Consider the following 27,264-nt stretch of genomic DNA (forward strand, 5'->3'; position numbering starts at 1 on the left):
CATTCTGATTAAAATAATCTGTACTTCATGGTGGAAACAGTAACTCTATAACAGTGTTAGACACGTTGTTTTATTACTTAAACTTTGATAAAAGAAGAAAAACATTATACACAATATACAGTACAATGTAAGAGATTATATTCAGTTCATTTCGGTCTAAACACAACATATATATTGAACAGAATAATAACTTCATCTCCACAAATTGCAATAAAGTGTTAAAGGTTAAAAACAAACTTACTGTAATTAAAATAACATGAAATGCTGCACAAAACCTGCCCCATGATGTAATCATAATTATAATTTTTCATTTCATTGGAAACTGGTGGAATTTGTACAAACTATTTAGATAAACAACTTTTTTTTTTTTTATACAAATGATTTATCATTTGGCTTCAACAGTAAAACCTAAAGTGACTGTGAGAGTGAATCCTCAGAGCTCCGTCTACACTGGAAACACCGTCACTCTGAGCTGTGAGATGCAGCAGGGGACTGGATGGGAGATTCAATGGTACAAAAATAATCAGCTGTTACAGAATCTGAACAGTGAACAAGTGAACACACTTAAAGTGACAGTCAATAATGCAGGAGAAACAGAGTACCGGTGTTGGGCACACAGGATAAACAACAACATCTATTACATGACACAATTCAGTGATCCTGTCAAGATAACAGTGAGAGGTATGTCATTATTTGTTTTCTTTTTTTTTTTATTATGAATAACATCATTATACACCATGATGACACATGCGTTATGACCATTTAGATGGCATAGCATTACTGTATGAAGTCATGTTTTTGCTCATTTTTGATAAAATACAGATATGTTCAGATGGTGGTGCAGGATTTGTACAGGATCCATAAAATAACAGTCTAAAACTAGATTTGTAGAGTTTGTCATGCCAAACATTGATGTTGGCTTGAGGAAGCAAGTAGTCCCAAAGGCCGGTATGATGGGGTGTCAATACTTTTGGAAGCATCTGGCACCATCCAAATACTCATGATGCCGATCATGTCATTGTGCTGAGTGTTTTGATATATGACACGTCCATTTTGTGGTCATTTTTGATTTTGGGGGTGGGGCTGCACATGAAGTAACATGACCTCAACCAAATACTCGTAAAGAAGTTCCCCTCATTGCTTTGAGTGTTTTGATATGTCACAAGTCACTGTTGTGGAAAGTTTTTTTATTTTGCATATATTGGGGTCGGGGCTGCGGGCAAACCGAAAGGCCAGTCGGTACACCAATTTAAACCTTTTCCAGAGAAACACCCTAAAGAAGCTGGCTGAGTTTGGTGTAGATAGATCGAAAGCTTGCCGAGGTACTGTATGAACTCAACTCTATAAAGGGTATCTATGACAAAAAAAGGCCACATTGAGACGCATTACAGTGAGTACCGGTACTCGTATTGCTTAGAAAAATAAGCTTCGATATGAAATGATTTTAGTGCATGTAGCTCGAAAGCCCTAGGAGGAGTAGCAATTAAAATAATTGTGTCTAAGAAGAATAAGCAAAACAGAATGAGGTCTTCTACAAGAACAACATAATCAGTAAATACAGAGTTTCTACACTTCAATCAGTTCATGAATTTTGTTACATAGAAAATATACTGAATATCAGCCGTGTAAGAAAACATACAACTGTAACATCTTGTATTAAATGTTAAATATAAATGTTAGTTTTAGACACAAAGCATCTGTTAGACACAGTGAATCTACTGCTTATGTTGTAAAGTGTAAAGCAGCTCTGACACCTTCATCATTTCACACCAACAGTAAGACCCAAACCGACTGTGAGAGTGAATCCTCAGAGCTCCGTCTACACTGGAGACACCGTCACTCTGAGCTGTGACCTGCAGCAGGGGACTGGATGGGAGTTTTACTGGTACAAAAATAATCAGGAGTTATGGGATCTGAACAGTGAACAAGTGAACACACTTAAAGTGACAGTCGATAATGCAGGAGAAACAGAGTACCGGTGTTGGGCACACAGGATAAACAACTACAACTATTACATGACACAGTTCAGTGATCCTGTCAGGATTACAGTGAGAGGTATGTCAGGATATGATAGTTTTTTTGTTATGAATAACATCATTATACACCATGACGACACATGCGTTATGACCATTTAGATGCTTTATTATTTTTCTACAGTGAGACCTAAACCAGTGGCATCCATAAATACTTATAATCAGGTGTTCAGTGGAAACACCGTCACTCTGAGATGTGACATACAGGATGAAAGTGTCTCTAGCTGGCAGTACAGCTGGTATAAAGATACTTCACACAGTCCTGTCAGTAGTGAACAGGTGTACAGTATCAGTGGTGTTGAAGTGACCCACACAGGTACATACACCTGTAGAGGAACAGAGAGAGCAGGCTCACGCTCCTCACACTACAGTGATGTTATTACACTGACTGTATCAGGTGAGTGTGTCAGGTGAAAATGTGCATGAAAATTTCTTTCTTTGTATTAAGTAAAACTAGATTAAAAAATATCTTGTATTTCCTGTGTAACAGAGAGACCACAGGCAGTACTGAGTGTATCTCCACACAGCTGGCTGACTGAAGGAGACTCAGTGACTCTAAGCTGTGAGGTTACAGACTCCTCTACAGACTGGACATTCAGCTGGTACACAGTTGTTCCCTACAGAGACGGATTAACTGGAATAAATAATAATCATGGCTATATTGTGTATGTGGAGCTCATCTCAGACAGCAGCAGAGGATCTGGAGGCAAATACACTCTCAGTCCTGCTGCTCTTAAACACACAGGAGTTTATATGTGCAGAGGAGAGAGAGGAGAACCAGCCTTTTACACACAGTACAGCAATCTACAGCCACTATGGATCACTGGTGAGGAAAATGATCTGTTGTGTTGAAGTGTAGACTTTAAAAGTGTGAATGTAACATCAGATTAATGCAGGATTTATGTAATCATGTGTATAATTAGGTTATAAAGGATGTGTATGATACACATATATAGGACTCAGGACATGGTTGAGGATTTCTGTGAAGGAGGATTTTATTAAAAGTCAGAGCAGGTAAACATTCTGTATGTGACCAAGTATACATAAATTATTCAGATATAAAGTTCTCAGAAAATGTCTTCTAAACAGATACAGATACAAATAGGAGGTAAATATATTTATGGTATAAAATCATAATCCTGTACATTGGCTCAATTGACTGCTCTAATTGAATAATTATTTACAAAAGAATACTGTAAAAGAACAAAACAGCTTACTGCTGGAAAATAAATACTGCAATTTACATCACATTAGAGTCATTTCCTTGTTTTCTGCCTCATAATCTTGTTTATCTACACTTTAAATGGCTCTTTTCTGTGTTTAAGGTGAATCTACTCCAGTCTCTCTGATCATCAATCCCAGCAGAACTCAACACTTTACTAATGACTCTCTCTCACTGAGCTGTGAGGACCAGAGTACGTCTACTGGATGGACAGTGAGACGATACACACACAGTGAGAGAGTGTTAGATTGTTCACACTGGGGATCAGTTACAGGATCTACATGTAACATCAGCTTCCTCTCCACATCCTACACTGGAGTTTACTGGTGTGTGTCTGAATCTGGAGAAAACAGTAATCCGGTCAACATCACAGTGCATGGTGAGTCTTCATGTAGTGTGTTTAATGTTAAAGGAAAAGGGAAATGATTCATTACAGAATATTTAGAACGCTGATATTTCATTTGGGAGAAACTGTTCATGAAGACAAACATTTTCTTAAGATTTAGATGAAAAACCTCCAGACTCCACAGGTTTATAGTATTTTATGTTATATACAGATAAATTAGAGAACTATTATATTATCTAAAGACACAAAAGTGTGTGGATTTTCTTGCTGGTTTCTACCACTGTAAACTCCCAGAGAAAGGTGAGTCACCGAAAAACTGGGTCTCAGTCAGATGTGAGAAACCTTTTGAAACCTTATTTTTTATTTGATTCGCTTTTTAAAGAGTTTCTATGTTTAATTGCTGAAATTCTGCCCCTTTTTTCCCTCATTCTCAGGTCCTATATCCAATGATGGAACATTAGGACTGGTTTGGGGTTTGGGATTTTTGTTCATCGCTTTTCTGATCTTAATGATGCTGCTGTGGTCCTACAAAAGAAAAAAAGGTCAGATTACTACATTAGCTTTGTTATGTAGAATATAACCAGAATTGCAAAAGAATAAACCAATTTTTGATGTATCACATAATCATGGACAATAACTAAAGGTAAACAATAACTAAGTGTTGATGAACAGATCTTTAAGACGTAAGTCAATATTATTGTAACGAGTCTGTCTGTGTTTTCCCTTGTTTCTGTCTGCTGTCATTCCCTGATGTTAATTGTTGACCCCGCCCACCTATTTAAAAAAATCAGCTAGGATTCAGTGTAGATTTGGCAGGAGACTGATAATGACTGATGTTTAGGTTGATGAGTTATGACTGATGTATTAAAAGGCTACAGATCATTGGGATAGTTTTGTTCTCTTCTACTGCACGTGCTGACACTGATGTGACTTATGCTGAGATTGAACTGAAACCAATGCTAAAAACAAAGAGAATAAAAGGTAGGGCAAAATGAAGTAATTATATTTATTATTTTATTAAATTATATTTATTTCACCAGCCTGGTACCACTGTATCAACAACAGATAGTGTGAATTACCAGCCTGTTAAACCTGCTATTAAGAAACTTTTTCATTTTCCTATAATAATACATCCTCAAGTGTATTACTATCCTTATATCACAACAATGTTTATGATCATGTTTAAAGAGGAGCCAAAAAACACCTTCTGACCAAACAGTTGTGAGAATTTAGCAGCATTGTGGTATATCATGTATTTTTAGTCCTTTAGATGAGTAATTTTTTTTTTCTGGCATTTAATCAGTGAGTTGTTTCTTCCTCCCAACTAGAGACAGCCAATGTGGGTGATGAGCCTGTATAATCACTGGTGCAGATGCTTGTGAAGGTAAACCTCTTGACATTTATAAAGCTTAAAAGATAATCACAACACCTTGAAGTAAGAAAGGTTTAAAAGTGCACTGCGTAGAATTTCTACACACCATTAGAATGTGAACCACAAAAACATTAAAATGTTTTATTCTTGACCTTCATATCCATGTAAGCAAAATCCTGACTTTCCAAATCTGTGGTGTTCAGAAGAGTTCATCCATGTTAGTTGGTATCTGTTTATAAAACATTCTATCGGTTCATTCTGCTTGAGCAGTTAGCTATGAACCTGCAAGCCTAATAATTAAGTTCTTTTTTTTTTTTGCTATTATAATAATTAACTTTTTAGTAGTTTGTACTATAATTGATGGCAATACCATGAGAAATGTTTTTCTAGTCATTCATATTTATGCATGTATGTTTTCTTTCTCTGCAGTGAGCTGTGTGTCTATGTACACTGATGAAGCCAGTGTCATCAAATAGATTGTGTTTGCCTTCTGTTTTTTTCCCCTGAAATATTCAGCTGTTTATCTTTTAATTTGATATTTTATTGGATGAAGCCACTTGATGGAGCAATTCATTGGCTTACATTACATTACCTGTACAGCTCTGAGCTGGTCTTGGAAAGGGGCAGCCTGCCTACAGCTGGGGACCATTTTGTCCATAATGGTGGAATTGGTCTGCTCTTCAGTAGAGTAGCATTAAAATGTAATTTATGTCAGGAGTCTGTTGCACAGTTATGCCAAAATGTGGCTAAATTAAACACATTAGTTTGGTTTTAAGAATTTGTTTGACTGTCAGTACTTTATGTCAAATAAACAATGAACTGTAGTTTGGGTGTAAAAGCTTATAACGCCTAGTGTGTATAATGATGTACAGTATAATGTATATAGTGTATATTTGGGATTGACATTTCCTGCTGGGTATAAACATACAAAGCATTTATTTGAAAGAAATTTTGGTATTTAATTAATGATGCAATTTAAATCACAACATGGCTTTACAATTATGTTGTGTATCATGCATTCAGATAATAACACAAATGCTCCGCACTTTTTTGCTTAATTGATAATGCATTTGTAAAAAAAAATAATAATAATAATAAAAATAAATTTTTTACATTCCATATTTTTGTTGTTGTTTTTTCATCTGTCCAGTTTGTACTATGTTCAACTTATAGATTAAGTATTTGTCATGTCTACAACTCCAGACTTCAGTGTGGCCTACGAACAACTTCATGTTCACAGTTACCCAATTACTGATTGCAAACACCCGGATGCCCAGACTTCCCTCTCCCCAGACACTTCCTCCAGCTCTTCCGGGGGAATTCCGAGGCGTTCCCAGGCCAGCCGAGAGACATAGTCCCTCCAGCGTGTCCTAGGTCTTCCCCAGGGCCTCCTCCCGGTTGGACATGCCCGGAACACCTCCCCAGGGAGGCGTCCAGGAGGCATCCGAAACAGATGCCCGAGCCACCTCAGCTAACCCCTCTCAATGTGGAGGAGCAGCGGCTCTACTCTGAGCTCCTCCTGAGTGACTGAGCTCCTCACCCTATCTCTAAGGGTGCGCCCAGCCACCCTGCCGAGGAAACTCATTTTGGGCCGCCTGTATCCGGGATCTTGTCCTTTCTGTCATGACCCAAAGCTCATGACCATAGGTGAGGGTAGGAACGTAGATCGCCTGGTAAATAGAGAGCTTCGCCTTGCGGCTCAGCTCTTTCTTCACCACAACAGATCGGTATATCGACCGCATCACTGCAGAAGATACACCGATCCGCCTGTCGATCTCCCGCTCCACCCTTCCCTCACTCGTGAACAGGACCCCAAGATACTTAAACTCCTCCACTTGAGGCAGGAACTCTCCACCAACCTGAAGGGGGCAAGCCACCCTTTTCCGGCTGACAACCATGGCCTCGGACTTGGAGGTGCTGATTCTCATCCCCGCCGCTTCACACTCGGCTGCAAACCGTCCCAGTGCATGCTGAAGGTCCTGATTTGAAGAAGCCAACAGGACAACATCATCTGCAAAAAGCAGAGACGGAATCCTGTGGTCCCCAAACCTGACTCCCTCCGGCCCCCGACTGCGCCTAGAAATCCTGTCCATATAAATAATGAACAGGACCGGTGACAAAGGGCAGCCCTGCCGGAGTCCAACATGCACCGGGAACAAGTCTGACTTACTTCCGGCAATGCGAACCAAACTCCTGCTCCGGTCATATAGGGACCGGACAGCCCTTAACAGAGGGCCCCGGACCCCAAATTCCCAGAGCACCCCCCACAGGTCATCACGAGGGACACAGTCAAATGCCTTCTCCAGATCCACAAAACACATGTGGACTGGTTGGGCAAACTCCCATGAACCCTCCAGCAACCTGGTGAGGGTATAGAGATGGTCCAGTGTTCCACGACCAGGACGAAACCCGCATTGTTCCTCCTGAATCCAAGGTTCGACTATCGGCCGAATTCTCCTCTCCAGTACCCTGGCATAGACTTTTCCGGGGAGGCTGAGGAGTGTGATCCCCCTATAGTTGGAACACACCCTCCGGTCCCCCTTCTTAAACAGAGGGACCATTACCCCAGTCTGCCAGTCCAGAGGCACTGTCCCCAACCGCCACGCGATGTTGCAGAGGCGTGTCAGCCAAGACAGCCCCACAACATCCAGAGACTTAAGGTACTCAGGGCGGATCTCATCCACCCCCGGTGCCTTGCCACTGAGGAGCTTCTCAACTACCTCAGTGACCTCAGCTTGGGGGATCGACGAGTCCACTACCGAGCCCTCCGCCTCTGCTTCCTCAATGGAAGACATGTTGGTGGGGTTGAGGAGATCCTCGAAGTACTCTTTCCACCGTCTGAGGATGTCACTAGTCGAAGTCAGCAGATTCCCACTCTCACTGTAAACAGTGTGAGCAGGGCACTGCTTCCCCCTCCTGAGACGCCGGACGGTTTGCCAGAATTTCTTCGAGGCCAACCGATAGTCCTTCTCCATGGCCTCACCGAACTCCTCCCAGACCCGAGTTTTTGCCTCTGCAACCACCCGGGCTGAAGCTCGCTTGGCCCTCCGGTAACTATCAGCTGCCTCCGGAGTCCCCCGAGCCAACCAGGTTCGATAGGACTCCTTCTTCAGCTTGACGGCATCCCTTACTTCCGGGGTCCACCTCCAACCACGGGTTCGGGGATTGCCGCCACGACAGGCACCGGAGACCTTACGGCAGCTCCGTGCGGCTGCATCAACAATGGAGGTGGAGAACATGGTCCACTCGGACTCAATGTCTCCAACCTCCCTCGGGATCTGGTTGAAGCTCTGCCGGGGGTGAGAGTTGAAGATCTCTCTGACAGGAGACTCTGCCAAACGTTCCCAACGGACCCTCACAGTACATTTGGGTCTGCCAAGTCCTTCCAACTTCCTCCCCTGCCATCGGACCCAACTCACCACCAGGTGGTGATCAGTTGACAGCTCCGCCCCTCTCTTTACCCGAGTGTCCAAGAAATACGGCCGGAGGTCAGATGAAACAACCACAAAGTCGATCATCGACTTCCGACCTAGGGTGTCCTGGTGCCATCTGTACTGATGGACACCCTTATGCTTGAACATGGTGTTTGTTATGGACAAACTGTGACTAGCACAGAAGTCCAATAACAGAACACCACTCGGGTTCAGTTCGGGGGGGCCGTTCCTCCCAATCACGCCCCTCCAGGTGTCACTGTCGCTGCCCACATGAGCGTTGAAGTCCCCCAGTAGAACGACGGAGTCCCCAGTCGGGGCACTTTCTAGCACCACTCCCAGAGATGCCAAGAAGGTCGGGTACTCTACACTGCCATTTGGCCCATAAGCACAAATAACAGTGAGAGACCTCTCCCCGACCCGAAGGCGCAGGGAAACGACCCTCTCGTTCACCGGGGTGAACTCCAACACATGGCTGCTGAGCTGGGGGCTAAGCCCACACCAGCCCGCTGCCTCTCACCGCGGGCAACTCCAGAGTAGTAGAGAGTACAGCCTCTCTCGAGGAGTTGGGTTTCAGAGCCCAAGCTGTGCGTGGAGGCGAACCCAACTAGCTCAGGCTCCTTCCCCCCCAGCGAGGTGACATTCCATGTCCCTAGAGTCAGATTCCGTGTCCGGAGATTGGGTCGCCGAGGCTCCCGCCTTCGACTGCCACCCAATCCACATTGCACCAGCCCCTTACGGTTTCTCCTGCAGGTGGTGGGCCCACAGGAGACAATTACCTATATATTATTATTATAAACATTTGTAGGGTTTGTGGCTGCACACACACATTAATTATATTAGATCACATGACCAGAACATGTTCGTTACAAAAATACTTGATATTGGAAGAGTATCTTATGTGTTTTAATCACTTTTACTGATAAATCTCTGAACCACTCAAAGAACACAACTTACCCACGTCATTACCCATTAAATCTGTAGTGTGAAACTCCAGATTTCACTCCAATATGCCATCATTCAACAGATAGAGGGCGCTGTCCCCATTTATGTAGAAACTTAACAGAGACATTAAACATTTCACTTATTTACACACTGTTACATATGACTTTGAGTGTGAAAATGAATAATTTTAGTCACAAACACATTTCTGTGTTGTGATTATAAACACATATTTCTTTCCCACTCACAACAGGAATAGTGCCATGTGACCTAAAATAGTGAAATTATATAAACTGTATTACTCTGTCGGGGGAAAAGGAAAAATCCACCTTTAAGCTATTTTAAGCTATAATCACAAAACCATTAAATAAATAAATAAATAAATAAATAAATAAATAAATAAATAAATAAATTTTCTCTCATTTTATTGTTCTTATTATAGGAAAGAGAAGTTATAATGTTAACAAGTTAACACGTCTTCTCAGAATATTGTGTGTGATTATATTTCTTTATTGTTCCTTCAGACCATTACTACAGACAACTTTGGAGTATATGACAACAGAGACTGTTTAATAAATGCTTTACTTTAGACACAACAGAAAACATTGCAAATCAGTGTGGATAAAACTGTATAACTTTGAATTAAAAGACTGCATGCTCAGTTTAAAAGGCCTAAAACAAAGAGAACAAAAAAAGGCCTGTAACCTGACACCCTGAGGCGTGAGAGTGTGAAAAGTTCGAGAATTGCGCAATAAATCCATTGCACAGCCATTTCTGCGCAGCTGAGGCATCAGAGACGTGTCATGTTGCATACCGTTGGAATCGTCTCCTTATTGGCTAAAGAGCTGTAAAGGTCCTGCATCATGAAATTGCTACTGAAGGGAGCAATTGTCAGTCAAATGGAGGGTGTCCCACCTAGGATGGAGAGACATCATTGGCTTCTCAGCCATCTATCTCTGCACTACAGGCGCCGATTGGCTCAAGTGAGGGCTTGTTTGATTCGTTAGGCCCTGGACTACAAATGTGATGCAACAGTGTAGTTTTATAAGCCTCATGGGAGAAGTGAGAGCCGAAACAATGGATGGAAGTGAACTGCTGTTTCCAGTTTTCGGTCAGAAACGTAATATTTGCGAGGTGACCAAAGCGTTTTGGAGTAAAAGGCTTACAGATTCCAGTTTCTTGGACTCTTGGGTATTTTTTTACAAGCATTTGTTTTGGAAAATATTACCCCAGTAAAGAAAGGGAAGTGTCTAAAAGTAGGGGAACAACTGGTCTAGTGCCGCCTAGTTCAGTTCACTACCAATTTTGATTCAATTAGTATGACGGCTATAAATCATATTATGCTTTGTGTGTGGGCTTCATAAAATCTTGAGAGTCTAAGCTTTGAAACAAAAATAAATTTAACCGTGTATTTAGAGGATTTAATATTTAAAAGCTACAACGAAGTTGATGCAGCTTCATCCCCTAGTGGTCATTTTCCGTGTTGTGCCGTGGATGGCACGGCATCACATACATTGTTATTGATAAAAAAGTAATAAATTATGAATATTTATAATGTATTATTTTTAATGTTGTGTCCATGTTTCCTCAAAAATTATTTGCGGTCTTTCTGGATTTATTGTTGCATTGATTATTTGTATTTACTCCTTCATTAATGAATTCATTCATTCACCATGATAAATGGAGGGAGAATACAGGCTCTTGCTTTTGCCCTCCTTTACTTTAGACGCAAAAGAAAACATTGCAAATCAGTGTGGATAAAACACTACCTGACTCAGAGAAAAAGTCTCGGTGAGTATCACCATTTAGTGCAAGAGTTGCGCCTTAATGGAGAAAATTTTCGTGGTTATTTCCGGGTGTCACGATCATATAGTAATGGGTTTGCCGAGACAGTAAGAATTAGCTTCTCTCCCATGTTGACGTCTAGACGATCATATTGCACATTCCGTGCGACTGTCACTAGGGGACCAAATCCGACAGTCGTGTCCGTTTGTCGTGTGCAGTGTGAAGGCGGCTTAAGTCATGATCCCCTGTTTTAATGTTACAACATATTCACAACTTGTTTGACACAAACAATGACATTTTGACTGCTGTTAGTGATGTTTCCCAGATAATGAGCATGAGTTTTTCATGAGCGTCCGTAACTCAGTCAACAGTTTTAAAGCATGTTCACTGACAACACCTGCTCTGGACAAGTAGTCTAGGCCAGTGGTTCTCAAATGTAGCGTTTTGTACCAGTCATTTTAGATTTCATGTCCCAGGCACCCTAAATTTCAACATCTACTCCTCAATTAACTGATGAGCAACCCAGTTTTACACCCACACCTGGCTCCCGAATGTCTGGAGTCTCCACAAAGACCAGATAACCCCATGCGGCTCATTGGGGCCTGCAAACAGAACTCTCACACACACACACACACACACACACACACACACACACACACACACACACACACACACACACACACACACACACAACACAATGAGACATTCCGTTTACTAATAAAACCCAAGATAAGGTACTCTAAGGTTCTCATTCTTATAACCCTTTTTGTAATGTGTTTCTTCTTTTAAGGCTTGCCTGACTTAAAATTATTTGCTCCTTAATTTCCTGACAAGGGTGTATTTTATTCATGTGTCAGAAAACAACATTGTATTTTAAAATCCGTTATACTCTATCATCATATCTTACTGATCATGGCATGTTAATGTATACCTGTTCTAATGCCGTATGCCCCTTTAAGGTCTGATGTCAGAATGTATACGAAGCTATTGTTTTCTTTTTACTTCCCTAATGAAAGTGCATCTTGTTCATGTTTCATTTTTTTTCTTTGCCTTTATCTTTGCCTTGATTAATGATCTATGTATGTAATGTACCGCTGCCTTCATACCGTCATTACCCTTCATGTTTAGTATCCAAATGACCACAAAATTATCGGTTACTCATTTTTCAAGCACTGGTGTATTTTATTTGAGCATGAAAGGCGCCATACCATCTTAATACACCCTGGATCAAACTTTAAAGTCATCTAAAAGTTTGATAGCTAAACCACGCCCACAGACACCTGAAACAAAGGGAGTCTTCAAAATCCTGACCGAAGTATTGGTCATCTTCCCAAAGATGGGTGGAGTTCGCGACCTTTAAATTGTCAGAAACACCACTAATCCGTGGTCAGACTTTCGGAACAGCTTCAAGACGACTCCATCTTCCTTCAACGAAGTTCCAGCAAGCTTCACTTCCAAGAACAACAACTGCTCTGATCTTCAGGAGAACTTGGAAGAACGTCTGACCACACCCTAACTGACTTTTCAGAGATTTCTCTGTTGCATCCGGACTCTTGTGCAGTAAGCCAATGCAAGTAACCGTCTCCTTTACCAACCAATTTAGATGCGTAATTTTAAGTAGGAATCTTTCATTGAATCTTAAGGTGAATTTAAGTTTCTGTGACGATTTCCCAGTTAGGGTGTGATTAATTTTTGAGTCTAAGCTTGCCATTCCTTTCCTTCCTTTCTCTAGTTTCTTTCTTTCCAGTCTCTTCCTCCCTTTCCCCAATTTTAATTTCTTTTGTTTTATTTTAGTTTAATCTTCGTTTTCCCTATTTCTTTTGTTTGTGTGTGTAGTTAGTTTTATGTTGTGTTTGTCTCATTCATTAAATGTCATAATTTTGAGACACAGGTGATTTGTCTCTGAGTATCGCTCACAAATTAAGGTACCTGCAATATCTGGTCTGAACTACATGCTCTATTAAGTTAATTTAATTTAAATTACGGTATACAGTAAAAGGAAAGCGAATCTTTCTTGGCCGGGAAGATACCGCCTTCATAGAATTAATAAAGGTTACACGGCCTGTTCGCCGGACGAACAGACCAAATAAGCATAACGTTAATTCCAGTACCGTTAATTTCAACTTAGGTTGATATTAATATTTGCAAGTCACTATAACACGTTATAGTCGCTTATAAATATTTACCTTGCTTCACGAGCCAAAATCGCTACACAAACTAGGGGCCATGAGATGGTGCCAGGGGGCCCCGGTTCACTGACAACACCTGCTCAGGACAAGTAGTCTTGGCCAGGCCTTATTTAAAGGCCATATTTAAAATATGTCACTCTTGCCTGTCTTCAAACTTAAGAGCCCTGTAAACCATAAGTAAACACTTTAGACTCTTTATGAGTGGACAACATCAACTGGGACTCCAGGTCACTCGTGTTTAGTCAAGTAGCTTTTATTGTCACGTGAACCACATACAGCCGGTACAGTACACAGTAAAATAAAACAACATTCCTCAGGGATCATTGTGCTACATGAAACTATAGGAGACAACACAGAACTAAGGTTACACCCATTTGATATAAGGGGGTTTGGGGGTCTGGCTACGGGCTAGAGGGCTATGGGCTAGAGGGCTAATTCCTGGTTAGCTCATAACCCTAACTAGATGTTTAAATTTTGTTCTCTTTTGGTGACAAAGCTAGGCAGGAATTTTAAGTACTTGTCATGTGGATAACAGGTGGGAATTCAAACGTTGATATTTTTCACACTAATATGTGGACTTACAGGATGTCTTTGCACATCTATTAGCTTCCACTCTTGCAGGTGCAGTAATGAAATGGGGCAAAGCCACAATGGAGGAGATGTTCAAACAACATGCTTCAGAGCTCCTTAATCATGCAGCAGTGAGAAAGGGAGGGATTGGGCTTTATTTGCTATTTATTATCCACTGCTGTGTGAGTCAATTTTGGGCACACACAAGTGCTACATGCATTACATCAATGTCTGTACAGATAACATTCTTATAATATGACTGTTGCTACAACAATAAAACAAAATGATCTTTTTTTGCTGTTAACTGTGTATTGTGTTTACATCCACAGCATTTTACTACTTTTACACTTTACTCATTACAGACCTGTGTACTGCTCAGTGCTGCACTGTCCCATGTCAGTTGCTGTACTGTACTGTTTGTACACATGCACTGTTTGTAGTATTGTGTAGGTCTGTGTAGTGAACTGCTGGCTGATCTGAGTTGCGTATGTGTGAACACAATTTTTTTTGTCAGCTAGATACAGCAGCACCATTTAGACAATGGTTATGATGGTTATGATTATATTTGCATAGGAGGACATTATTATCTGGGTAACCGTTGTTTTTATTTGTTTGTTTTTCATCTTTTCAGCTTTGAAACATTTTAAGAAGATTTGATAAAAGCAACAATCAATTTGTCAAAAATTTGGACAGTAAACAATAACTGCAATATAAACAATATGTTATGACAGAAAACCACACAGCACAAACAACACTGACAACTTTCGAACAGAACTGATGGTAAATATGTATAAGTCCTGCACCTGTCATATACACCAGACATCCAAACAAACTCCTATCCAGACATACAAGAAAGGTTATAGACAGTCGTGGGCGCTCTCTCTCTCTCTCTCTCTCTCTCTCTCTCTCTCTCTCTCTCTCTCTCTCTCTCTCTCTCTCTCTCTCTCTCTCTCTCTCTCTCTCTCTCTCTCTTGTACACTCTCCCTATTAGCAAACAGGAAGTGGTAAAACTTTAACACACCACTGCTCTGTCAGTCAGTCAGTCATTAGACGGACAGGATGGAGCTCAGTCCACTGCCTGTGATGCTCTGTGAGTAAATGTTCTCTTTGTGTCTTCATTAGAGTGAGTGGTGGGGTATAAAGTTGTTCATCTGCAGTCTGAATGTCCTGAGTGATGATCTTATTGTGTGATTAGGACATTGTGTGTACTTCATCATGACTGTTCAGGTGGATCAGTGTCTCCATATCTGTTATGAGAAGGGTTTAGTTTGATGTGTAAATACTCTCAGTAACTATGATAGTTAAACAGGTAAGAGTACAAGTAGGGCAAGTTTAATACACAGGGTTTAAATCATATAATGGTAGTTAGTGTGTATTGTCTGAATCTGTAGTTGATGATTGCCTTTTGGTGGTGTTTCCTGTATACAGAATTACAGGGAAAAAAAAACATTTTAGCATTAACTAGCAATTTTAAGTAAATTCCTTATAACCTAGATTTCCTTTTTTGTTACTATTATGGTCTGTGCAGAAGAACATGTTCACTCTATTGCGCTTTAGTACCAAAGTAATGCACAGCACATTTAATAAAAATAAATACAAATCATTATTTATTATTATTATTATTATTATTATTATTATTATTATTATTATTATTATTATTATTATTATTATTATTATTTTGTAAATAATTAAAGCAATAAATGTGCAGAAACAAACTGCAAACTCTTTAGTCCTGTACACACACAGGGCAGTGACACTGTTAGAGGCCTGAGAGCAGGTCACAGTTTGTTGGTGCAAATTTAGATGTGAAGAAGCGGACGTGTGAAAAAAGGGTGTAGGGGGTGAAGATGGACGTGTAAAAGCAATAAGTAATAATGTGGGTAAATTTAACTAACATCACTGAACTCTTTTAAACTAAAAGGTGTCCAAACTGATAAATAGAGAAAATATCTTATAACCTACAGTAACATTCCAGTTATTATTATGGTCTGTACTGTGAAGCAACTCAGTGCTATAAGTTTATTCTAATACACACTATCACCAAACTATTGTCTAGTATCATTTACTTATTTGTGTCAAATCTATCAAAGAATTCTACAGAAGTAAACACTATTCATTAGCCTTGTACACTGACACACACGGGGTAAAGACAGTTTTTTTAGAGACCTGAAAACACAGACAAGTGCACAGTTGTGGTTTAGCTTCTTTCTTTTTTTACTGTAAATTCAGTGTTGTGAGTTCAGCAGTGAAGAAGGGGAGGAGGCGTGAAACTGAAAATATTTGCATGTTTTCAAGATGTTGGTGCTAAATTCTGAGCCTTCCCCCTGCATCATACAGTAAATAGTATATACGCCATCTTCACACTTATCAGCCAACTTTTTTTTTCACTGTGAATTTGAGTCTGACTCCCCTGATCTACATCATGAAACAGAAATCATGGTTCATCAAACCAGACATCCTTTTTCATACCTTTAACTGTACAATTTCAATGAGCCACTAAGACAAACTCATACTGAACCATTACCATCACAGAGCAGGTGTAAGATACGAGCCTGTAATTAACTGAGTTTTAAAAAATTTAACACATTATGACATTAGTTAGAATTGCAGTGGCACAGAGGTAAGAAATCTACATTAGAAATCATTTAATTCATTAGGAATTTTTGCTTCACAGTCCTGACTTCTGGTTGACTGAACCAAAAGATGAGACAAAGAGGGAGTGGAAACACCTTTAAATGAGAAATTAGACCAGAATCTCTTACTCCAACAAGACTGTAAAGACCTTTAATAAAACCTTTTCACACAAAAAAGCCTGATCAATGACCAATTAAAAAGTAAAGAAATAGTAAAGTCCCTTTCTGTTTAAATTGTATTAATTGTACTATCACTGCTCTCACTTAATCTAAATAAATCCTCTAGCAGTCTGGACACACTTCTCTGTCCTCTCTAACCACACTGCTGAAAATGTCATGCATGAAAATCATTCTAAAATACAAGTGAGATGTATCCTTATTGCATGAAAAATTGCATGCCTTGTTAAAATGATCCAGCTAGGATGTAAAAATAATTATGACTGGTGTACTGTTGAGGAAATTAATACTTTTTTGGATAAAATAAAAGGAAAAGCAGGTGAAGAAAAGTGAGTGATTATTTCCCCAACCTTGACAAGTTTGTCTTTTCTGTGATGCGGGCACGAAAAGTGAGCAGTTATAATGAACTTTCAACAGAAATGTTTTTGTTCAAAAAAGTTCATAAAGACCACACTAACAACACAATAGATTTAATGAACTTTACTGAAGTATAATTATTTTGAAGTATATATATTTTTTAAAGATCTGCTTAACCAAATTCGGAGACTCGGCACTCTAGACTTTTGTTCTGAGAACAAATCCTTTCCAAAATGCTTAGCTAAAGGATAAATTACATTGTGGCTAGTGTGATCACAGTTTTGATCTAGATGTATTAAACACACTCAGACTCAGAGGTGGTGGCAAAAAGAAAGAAGTAAAGACAGAATATTATTTTGCTGCAGCAAAAGGCATCGTCCTTACAGTGCAACGTCTACACAGTGATTCTAGTGTTTCAGCTCTCCCTTTTGTACCCTGTGTGTGTGTTGTTGATTGTTTGTGTGTGTTGTTGATTGTGTGTGTGTGTTTTCATGCACCCTCCCTGGTTACTGAAGATGTATGCAATTTGAATTATCACCTCAACAAGTTAAGTTTCCTGAGTAAGATTTAAACTTGTGTGTTCTGCGTGTAAAAAATGTGCTGTGTTCATTAATAGACTGAAAATTCTCCATATTTACGTCATGTTCTGTTTTCCCTTTTTAGTGCTGATTTCACTCATACCAGTGGTCCAGGCTCAAAGTGAGTTATATATAGTTTATCTTTATATTGTCTCCTTATTTAAATTGTTTTAGGGCTAAGAAGGTTGTGTATAATTTGTTAATTTGTTCCCTGTTTATTAATGTAGTTTTTTAGATCTAACTAAAGGATGTCGTCATCAGATTTGAATAAATAATTTTACACTGAAATAGTTTTATGCTGCTTAAATTTCTTAACATATTAAATATAAAACAGCACAAGTTTAACCCTCCTGTAATCTTCCCTGCTTTTCTGTGCAATTTAGGAGCACAGAGTCAAACTGACTTGGTCTGATTTTGTGGCTTTTAAAAATTGAGCAGTAAAATGTTTCCAAAATATTAACATATATTTTGCACACATTTTGTAATATCTGGTATAATAAACCTAATTTATATACAATAAATAAAGTAAAATAATAAAGCAGAAATTATGAATTATTTTCACTATATTTATGATCAGAGGCACATAATTTGATGAAATATTACAGACTAAACACAGTGTGTGTGTGTGTGTGTGTGTGTGTGTGTGTGTGTGTGTGTGTGTGTGTGTGTGTGTGTGTGTGTGTGTGTGTGTGTAGCTTATTTGTAGATCAGGTTTTGCCCTCTGCTGGACAAAGGCATATCACAAGTGTGAAATATTTACTAATGTGTAGCTTTTTTTTATGGAGGCCCAATGAAATGCAATGTCCAATGCTTGTGTGTGTGTTTGTGTGGTGTGTAAGTGTGTGTTTGTGGACATTGTGTGTGTGTGTGTGTGTGTGTGTGTGTGTGTGTGTGTGTGTGTGTGTGTGTGTGTGTGTGTGTGTGTGTGTGTGTGTGTGTGTGTGTGTGTGTGTGTGTGTGTGTTCATTGCACTGGAAATGGCAAGAGTGTGACCAATTGCCCTACTAAATGTGACCAGAGGAACTCAGGTGTAATAAAATATTTTTATGAACACATAATCCAATAAAAATAGATATAATTAATTTTACTTGCAAAGTGCATCATTTGGAACAATCCATTTTCAGGCAAGTATATGGAAGAAAACAAAAGAGAACAGCTGATATAACTAGTGCTAAATAAAATGCTCCATGATGCCCCTGATTACTTAATATTAAGCAGGTTACACATATCAGTATCAACAAGTAACAAAAACATGAACTCATACTCACTCTAAAAATGATATTAGTAGTATAGACTTGGGAATGACTTTATGTAAGGTTTATTAACAACAGAATGTTTTATAGGGAGTCCTAAAGCTGAAAAGATTTGCTATTATCTGATTTATTTAATATCATTTGAGACATTAGAATTAGAAGGTTTTATCTGTGAATTCTGATATTTTGAGAGATTTTTATCATCATCATCCACATCAGTCTCTGTCTCATCACAGAAATCCCTCACAATATTTAAACACAAGCCTCATTATCTTCTCTTCACTTTACTGTTCACATTAACACCTCTGGGGTAATAACCCATGATTTATTTTTGTTCTGTTGAATGTATTTCATGTCATTAATGTATTTTAAGACATTTAAATATGTAATAACTTTGTCTGCTGTCGACTCTATAAAATGCTTAGAAGGTTGTGTATAATTTGTTAATTTGTTCCCTGTTTATTAATGTAGTTTTTTAGATCTAACCAAAGGATGCTACAACCTCAGATTAGAATAAATAATTTTACACTCAAATAGTTTTATGCTGCTTAAATTTCTTAACATATTAAATATAAAACAGCACAAGTTTAACCCTCCTGTAATCTTCCCTGCTTTTCTGTGCAATTTAGGAGCACAGAGTCAAACTGACCTGGTCTGATTTCACTGCTTATAAATAATGAGCTGTAAAATTTTTCCAACATATTAACATATATTTTGCACACATTTTTGTAATATTTGGTATAATAAACCTCATTTATATACAATAAATAAAGTAAAATAACAAAGCAGAAATAATAAATTACTTTCACTATATTAATGATCAGAGGTATATAATTTGATGAAATATTACAGACTAAACACAGTGTGTGTGTGTGTGTGTGTGTGTGTGTGTGTGTGTGTGTGTGTGTGTGTGTGTGTGTGTGTGTGTGTGTGAAGCTTATTTCTAGATCAGGTTTTGCCCTCTGCTGGACAAAGGCATATCACGAGTGTGAAATATTTACTAATGTGTAGCTTTTTTAATGGAGGCCCAATGAAATGCAATGTCCAATGCTTGTCTGTGTGTTTGTGTGGTGTGTAAGTGTGTGTTTGGGTGCGTGTGTTTGTGGACATTGTGTGTGTGTGTGTGTGTGTGTGTGTGTGTGTGTGTGTGTGTGTGTGTGTGTGTGTGTGTGTGTGTGTGTGTGTTCATTGCACTGGAAATGGCAAGAGTGTGACCAATTGCCCTACTAAATGTGGCCAGAGGAACACAGGTGTAATAAAATATTTTTATGAACACATAATTCAATAAAAATAGATATAATTAATTTTACTTGCAAAGTGCATCATTTGGAACAATCCATGTCATTTTCAGGCAAGTATATGTAAGAAAACAGAAGAGAACAACAGATATAACTAGTGCTAAATAAAATGCTCCATGATGCCCCTGATTACTTAATATTAAGCAGGTTACACATATCAGTATCAACAAGTAACAAAAACATGAACTCATACTCACTCTAAAAATGATATTAGTAGTGTAGACTTGGGAATGACTTTATGTAAGGTTTATTAACAACAGAATGTTTTATAGGGAGTCCTAAAGCTGAAAAGATTTGCTATTATCTCTTTTTTTTGATGATTTGAGACATTAGAATTAGAAGGTTTTATCTGTGAATTCTGATATTTTGAGAGATTTTTATCATCATCATCCACATCAGTCTCTGTCTCATCACAGAAATCCCTCACAATATTTAAACACAAGCCTCATTATCTTCTCTTCACTCGACTGTTCACATTAACACCTCTAGGGGTAATAATACATGATTTACTTTTGTTCTGTTGGATGTATTTCATGTCAATGTATTTTAAGACATTTAAATATGTAATAACTTTGTCTGCTGTCGACTCTATAAAATGTGTGAACACTCAGATTTAATGATGATGTGATGAACAGGAACATCCCAGACATTTTGACCACTGCTATCTGATTACAAACTGAATTAATTATAATTATTTCTAAAATATACTGAAAATCAGCCGTGTAAGAAAACATGCAACTGTAACATCTTGTATTAAATGTTAAATATAAATGTTAGTTTTAGACACAAAGCATCTGTTAGACACAGTGAATCTACTGCTTATGTTGTAAAGTGTAAAGCAGCTCTGACACCTTCATCATTTCACACCAACAGTAAAACCCAAACCGACTGTGAGAGTGAATCCTCAGAGCTCCGTCTACACTGGAGACACCGTCACTCTGAGCTGTGAGCTGCAGCAGGGGACTGGATGGAAGTTTTACTGGTACAAAAATAATCAGTGGCTACGGACCAGTGAACAAGTGAACACACTTAATGTGACAGTCGATAATGCAGGAGAAACAGAGTACCGGTGTCAAGCATACAGGATAAACTACAACAACGACAACTACTACACAGAGCTCAGTGATCCTGTCAAGATTACAGTGAGAGGTATGTCATGATTTTTTCCTCTTTTCATCACAGGTTTGTTAGAAGGCGTAAACATTATTGTTTAATTATTTTGTAATTTCTTGTTATTCCAGAATTATCAGAATGATCTTGAAATACATATGTTTAAATGTATTTGTCATTTCTGACTGGTGAGATCCAAAAACATTTTGTTTAACACACACACACACACGCTCACACACACACACACACACACACACACACACACACACACACACACACACACACACACACACACACACACACACACACACACACTATAACTATGTTTTATGACATGTAAACATCTTCAGGACAGAAAAGTTTATATTTTGTGGTTCTGTGTTTTTTATATTTATTCATTAAAATACAGTCAAGCGTGCATCAGCTGTTAATCAGCTGTCCACGACACGCACCAATCCGGTTATGACCTCCATATTACCTGACCATTTAAATTCCCATTCATAGAGCCGTTCTAGCGCTTCGCTGCTGCCGTGATCTAACTCCCTCCTCCAACCCCAACCCACAAAACAGATAAACAAATATTTTTTTTTGTACAAATAATTTATCATTTGGTTTCAACAGTAAAACCCAAACCGACCGTGAGACTGAATCCTCAGAGCTCCGTCTACACTGGAGACACCGTCACTCTGAGCTGTGAGCTGCAGCAGGAGACTGGATGGGAGTTTCAATGGTACAGAAATAATCAGTTGTTACAGAATCTGAACAGTGAACAAGTGAACACACTTAAAGTGACAATCGATAATGCAGGAGAAACAGAGTACACGTGTTGGGCACACAGGATAAACAACTACAACTATTACATGACACAGTTCAGTGATCCTGTCAAGATTAAAGTGAGATGTATGTCATGATTTTTCTTCTGTTTTTAGCAGAGGTTTGTTATGAATAACATAATTAAACCATGATACACCATGACAACACGTTCATCATGATCATTTAGATGCTCTTTTATTTTTCAACAGCGAGACCTAAACCAGTCGTATACATAAATCCTGATAATCAGGTGTTCAGTGGAGACACCGTCACTCTGAGATGTGACATACAGGATGAAAGTGTCTCTAGCTGGCAGTACAGCTGGTATAAAGATACTTCACACAGACCTGTCAGTAGTGAACAGGTGTACAGTATCAGTGGTGTTGAAGTGACCCACACAGGTACATACACCTGTAGAGGAACAGAGAGAGGAGGCTCACGCTCCTCACACTCCAGTGATGTTATTACACTGACTGTATCAGGTGAGTGTGTCAGGTGAAAATGTGCATGTAAAGTTTCTTACATTGTATTAAGTAAAACTAGATACAATTTATCTTGTATTTCCTGTGTAACAGAGAGACCACAGGCAGTACTGAGTGTATCTCCACACAGCTGGCTGACTGAAGGAGACTCAGTGACTCTAAGCTGTGAGGTTACAGACTCCTCTACAGACTGGACATTCAGCTGGTACACAGTTGTTCCCTACAGAGACGGATTAACTGGAATAAATAATAATCGTGGCTATATTGTGTATGTGGAGCTCCTCTCAGACAGCAGCAGAGGATCTGGAGGCAAATACACTCTCAGTCCTGCTGCTCTTAAACACACAGGAGTTTATATGTGCAGAGGAGAGAGAGGAGAACCAGCCCTTCACACACAGTACAGCAATCTACAGCCACTATGGATCATTGGTGAGGAAAATTGTGCTGAAGTATAGAAGATAAAATTATGAATATAACATGCTGAATGCTAATCCTGTAACATAATAAAAACTGTTTTTTGCTTGAAAAGAAATACTGCACTTTACTTTTTTTTCCTTAATTCTCATTATTTTGTTTGCCACTTTAAATGGCTCTTTTCTGTTTAAGGTGAATCTCCTCCAGTCTCTCTGATCATCAATCCCAGCAGAACTCAACACTTTACTAATGACTCTCTCTCACTGAGCTGTGAGGACCAGAGTAAGTCTACTGGATGGACAGTGAGACGATACACACACAGTGAGAGAGTGTTAGATTGTTCACACTGGGGATCAGTTACAGGATCTACATGTAACATCAGCTTCCTCTCCACATCCTACACTGGAGTTTACTGGTGTGAGTCTGAATCTGGAGAAAACAGTAATCCTGTCAACATCACAGTGCATGGTGAGTCTTCATGTAGTGTGTTTAATGTTAAAGGAAAAGGGAAATGATTCATTACAGAATATTTAGAACGCTGAGATTTCATTTGGGAGAAACTGTTCATGAAGACAGTTTATTTTTTTTTAATTTAGATGAAAAACCTCCAGACTCCACAGGTTTAGAGTATTTTATGTTACATACAGATAAATTAGAGAACTTTTATTTATTATCCACAGACACATTATAGTGTGTGGATTTTCTTGTTAGTGATTTTCTGTGTTCTAGATGGTGATGTGATCCTGGAGAGTCCTGTCCATCCTGTGACTGAGGGACATCCTCTGACTCTACGCTGTTTATATCACAACCCAAATCCCTCAAACCTCCGAGCTGATTTCTATAAAGATGGATCAGTTCTCCAGAACCAGACTACAGGAGAGATGATCATCCAAACTGTCTCAAAGTCAGATGAAGGTTTCTACCACTGTGAACACCCAGAGAGAGGAGAGTCACTGAAAAGCTGGGTCTCAGTCAGACGTGAGAAATTATTTAAATACAACTATGATTTAATGAGTTGAACTTATTTGCAGTTTAAGTAAAACATCTAAACAGTTCAGCATGAATCAAAAATCATTATAATTATTATTTTATTCTGCTTCAGGCCCATCACCTGTAGAAGCTCCATTCTCAGTGCTCATGCTGATCTGTAGTGTGGTGACGGCCTCTCCGTATCTGCTGGTGACCATCATTCTGCTGCTCATATGTTACAGAGCTCGAGGTAAGAACTCTTTCAGTATGTCTCTATATTTCACATAATGTTCTTTAATTAATGAAATAAATTACATTTTAAATTTCTTTAACAGGTCACACTGATGAAGACAGGATTAAGAATGCAGTTATAGAGTGAGAAAAGTTATAAAAAGTAATCTATAAAAAGAATAAACATTTACTGAAAAAGATCATTTCAGAATTTCTTTTTCTTTATGGTTTTGTGTGGATTTTAAAATAATACTGATTTGTCATTTTAATGTCCTGCTGTTATTTGCTTAGTGTCTTCTAGACACCGTCACTGTTCTGAATGGATTTATTTAGTTAATGTCTGCAAACCTCCTCATGAATGAAGGTCAATGTGTGTAATCTCCAATAAAGCTTACAGTCTGTTAAAACAATAGTAAAAACTGAGAAATATTACTTTAATAAAACACAAAGTTTTTGAGAAAAAAAAAAGCTGGAAACTAGCATCATTGGGGGATGTAAAGACTAATAGGTTTGTTTAATTGTGTTGTGTTTTCTCAATATAAATTCTACCACTTCTGTATTTGTACTGCTGTGTTTTCTATTTCTTGAGATTTTCTCTAGTTGAATATTTAGTTGTAGACTTACAATCTCAGTTAGATGCTGTTATGTTTCAGTTGTGTGAACTTTAATTGTTGTGTGAGGAGATTTATGGATGAAATGTTGATCAATTAAATAAATCCATCATGATCAATTCACTGCTGTTAAACTGTTGTCTTTTCATTGTCTAAATGTTTGTCTCCTGCTGGAACATTAGAATTTCTGACATGTGATTAATAAAGTTTTATCTTAAAGGCAGATAACTGGATCCTGCAGTATTATTCAGTGTCAGTAGAGGATCTCAGTGCAGTGAAGGTCAGGAGTAAATAAGGAATCAAACTGAAGTGTTATTATTCTTTCTGAATGTCTACACACTGGTACACTGATGTACAGCACTAACACAACACTGTAAATAAATCAGAAAGTCAGCGTTACAGCCAATAACAAGTTACTTATGAAGTGAAGTACATGGTTTCACTGTAAAACTCTAATAGAACATCATAAGTGAAAGAGTAAGAAATAAATCACTAACACAGTCTACAGAATTGGGGTGAATTGTTGCTAGTTGTCTGTAGTGAAGTACATCACACACTTCTAAGAGACATAAACTATATGTAACATGAAATTTGTTTCTTGCATATTATACTGTATTAATATTAAATCCAGTTTGTTACTGTGAGATCATGCTACTATCACCACTAGCCACCAGAGGGCAGCAGCGGTGCACATAGTGACAGAAGGAGAACAAATTGCAGAATTCTCCAAGTTGATTAAACTGGATTTCCTGCACCTTGTTGACACTGATGATGAAGGCCCAGCAGCATTAATATCACCAAAGAGAGGAGTTTAAAGGCCCTTAAATGTCCAAGGTGGTGAGGACATTTCACACCATCATAGACAGAAACCTGACAGGAAGCATCACGGCCTGGTTTGAGAACAGCACCAAACAGGACAGACGGGATTCTCCAGAGGGTGGTGTGATCAGCTAAGCTGGACCACCCCTATGTGTGCAACAAACTCTTCTCTCTGTTATAATCAGATTGTGGTTCTGCTTCTTGAAGGCAAACTCAAAAAACAAGATGGAGCTTCTTTCCACAGACTACTCAGTCCCTCATCTAGGACAATACCTAGAACTCAGACCTGATTGCTGATAAAGACCAGACCATACAGCTGACTGGCACAACATCGGTTCATAAAAGGCATGGCAGTCTCCAGGCGGCTCCATCCACATCAATCCCATGAGACACTGGCTGACCATGCAGATCAATCTCTGGCATTGTGAGCACCAGAACATAAAAGCTCATCTCAGATGTTGCCAGAAAACATCTTGATGATCCCCTTTTGGGAAAATACTCTGTGGTCTGATGAGACAAAAGTTGAACAGTTATAGAAGGTGTGTGTCCCATTACATCTGGCATAAAAGTAACACTGCATTTCAGAAAAAGAACATCATACCAACAGTAAAATATGGTGGTGGTAGTGTGATGGTCTGGGGCTGTTTGGTCAGGGCCTGGAAGACTTGCTGTGATAAATAAAACCATGAATTCTGCTGTCTACCATAAAATCCTGAAGGACAATCTGTGGCTATCTGTTTGTGACCTCAAGCTGAAGCAAACAGTCAAAGTCCTGACCTGAATCCTATTGAGAAGCTGTCGCATTAAAAAGTTGGTTCATGCTCAAAAATCCTCCAATGTGGCTGAATTGCAACAATTCTGCAAAGATGAGTAGACCAAAATTCCTCCACAGCGCTGTAACAGACTCACTGCAAGTTATCGCAAACGCTTGATTGCAGTTCTTGCTGCTAAGGGCGGCACAACCAGTTATTAGGTTTAGGGGGCAAGCACTTTTTCACACAGGGCAAACATATATCAAAATAAAAGACATAGAAAACTAAACACAAGACATAACACAAAACATGTCACACATATAAACATTATGCTATGCCATTTTACCATAACTTGACAGGTCAGAACCGTTTGGGTGGAAAAAGATGGACATAGTATTAGGCAGGTAGTTTCAGTGTTGTGGCTGATGAGTGTATATACAGTGGTGTGAAAAAGTGTTGCCCCTCCTCCTGATTTTTTTTTTTTTTTGCAAGTTTGTCACACTTTAGTGTTTCATATCATCAAAGAAATTTAAATATTAGTCAAAGATAACAAGTAAACACAACATGCAGTTTTTAAATGAAGGTTTTTATTATTAAGGGAAATCCAAACCGACATGGCCCTGTGTGAAAAAGTGTTTGCTCCCCCTGTTAAAACATAACTGTGGTTTATCACACCTGAGTTTCTTTAGCCACACCCAGGCCTGATTACTGCCACACCTGTTTGCAATCAAGAAACACCTTAAATAAGACCTGACAGACAAAGTGATGTAGACCTCAAAAGATACACAGCAGAGTGGTGAACCTTCCCAGGAGTGGAAGGCTGACCAAAATTACCCCAAAAGTGCAGCGATGACTCATCCAAGATGCCACAAAAGAC

General features: G+C 38.9%; 4 protein-coding genes across 8 annotated transcripts in view; 2 read left to right on the forward strand and 2 right to left on the reverse strand.

The window, feature by feature from the left end:
• LOC113633974 (CD166 antigen homolog) overlaps positions 1–24,950 on the forward strand; it is a 98,386-nt gene extending 73,436 nt beyond the window's left edge. For 2 of the 4 annotated variants that reach the window (XM_047823123.1, XM_047823128.1), the window contains 7 exons: positions 21,918–22,196; positions 22,319–22,591; positions 22,685–23,020; positions 23,198–23,473; positions 23,735–23,983; positions 24,108–24,224; positions 24,310–24,950. In XM_047823123.1, coding sequence (XP_047679079.1) covers positions 21,918–22,196; positions 22,319–22,591; positions 22,685–23,020; positions 23,198–23,473; positions 23,735–23,983; positions 24,108–24,224; positions 24,310–24,353 — 1,574 coding nt within the window. In that variant the 3' untranslated portion in view covers positions 24,354–24,950. Of the gene's footprint in view, positions 1–2,523; positions 2,860–21,917; positions 22,197–22,318; positions 22,592–22,684; positions 23,021–23,197; positions 23,474–23,734; positions 23,984–24,107; positions 24,225–24,309 lie in introns of all 4 variants that reach the window. The other 2 variants (XM_047823133.1, XM_047823139.1) reach the window with 2 other exon arrangements.
• The window catches only part of LOC113643290 (low affinity immunoglobulin gamma Fc region receptor III-like), a 546,637-nt gene that overhangs the window by 375,124 nt on the left and 144,249 nt on the right, over positions 1–27,264 (reverse strand). The gene's annotated exons all lie outside the window — the stretch shown is intronic.
• LOC113633966 (obscurin-like) overlaps positions 1–27,264 on the forward strand; it is a 580,831-nt gene that overhangs the window by 288,008 nt on the left and 265,559 nt on the right. The window contains exons 13-14 of the mRNA XM_047823084.1: positions 403–681; positions 21,060–21,335. Of these exons, the coding sequence (XP_047679040.1) occupies positions 403–681; positions 21,060–21,335 (555 nt within the window). The remainder of the gene's footprint in view (positions 1–402; positions 682–21,059; positions 21,336–27,264) is intronic.
• Positions 1–27,264, reverse strand: part of LOC113633976 (leukocyte immunoglobulin-like receptor subfamily B member 2) — a 284,910-nt gene that overhangs the window by 171,836 nt on the left and 85,810 nt on the right. The window lies entirely within an intron of this gene.

The sequence above is a fragment of the Tachysurus fulvidraco genome, chromosome 1, assembly GCF_022655615.1.
Source record: "Tachysurus fulvidraco isolate hzauxx_2018 chromosome 1, HZAU_PFXX_2.0, whole genome shotgun sequence".
Classification (NCBI taxonomy): domain Eukaryota; kingdom Metazoa; phylum Chordata; class Actinopteri; order Siluriformes; family Bagridae; genus Tachysurus; species Tachysurus fulvidraco.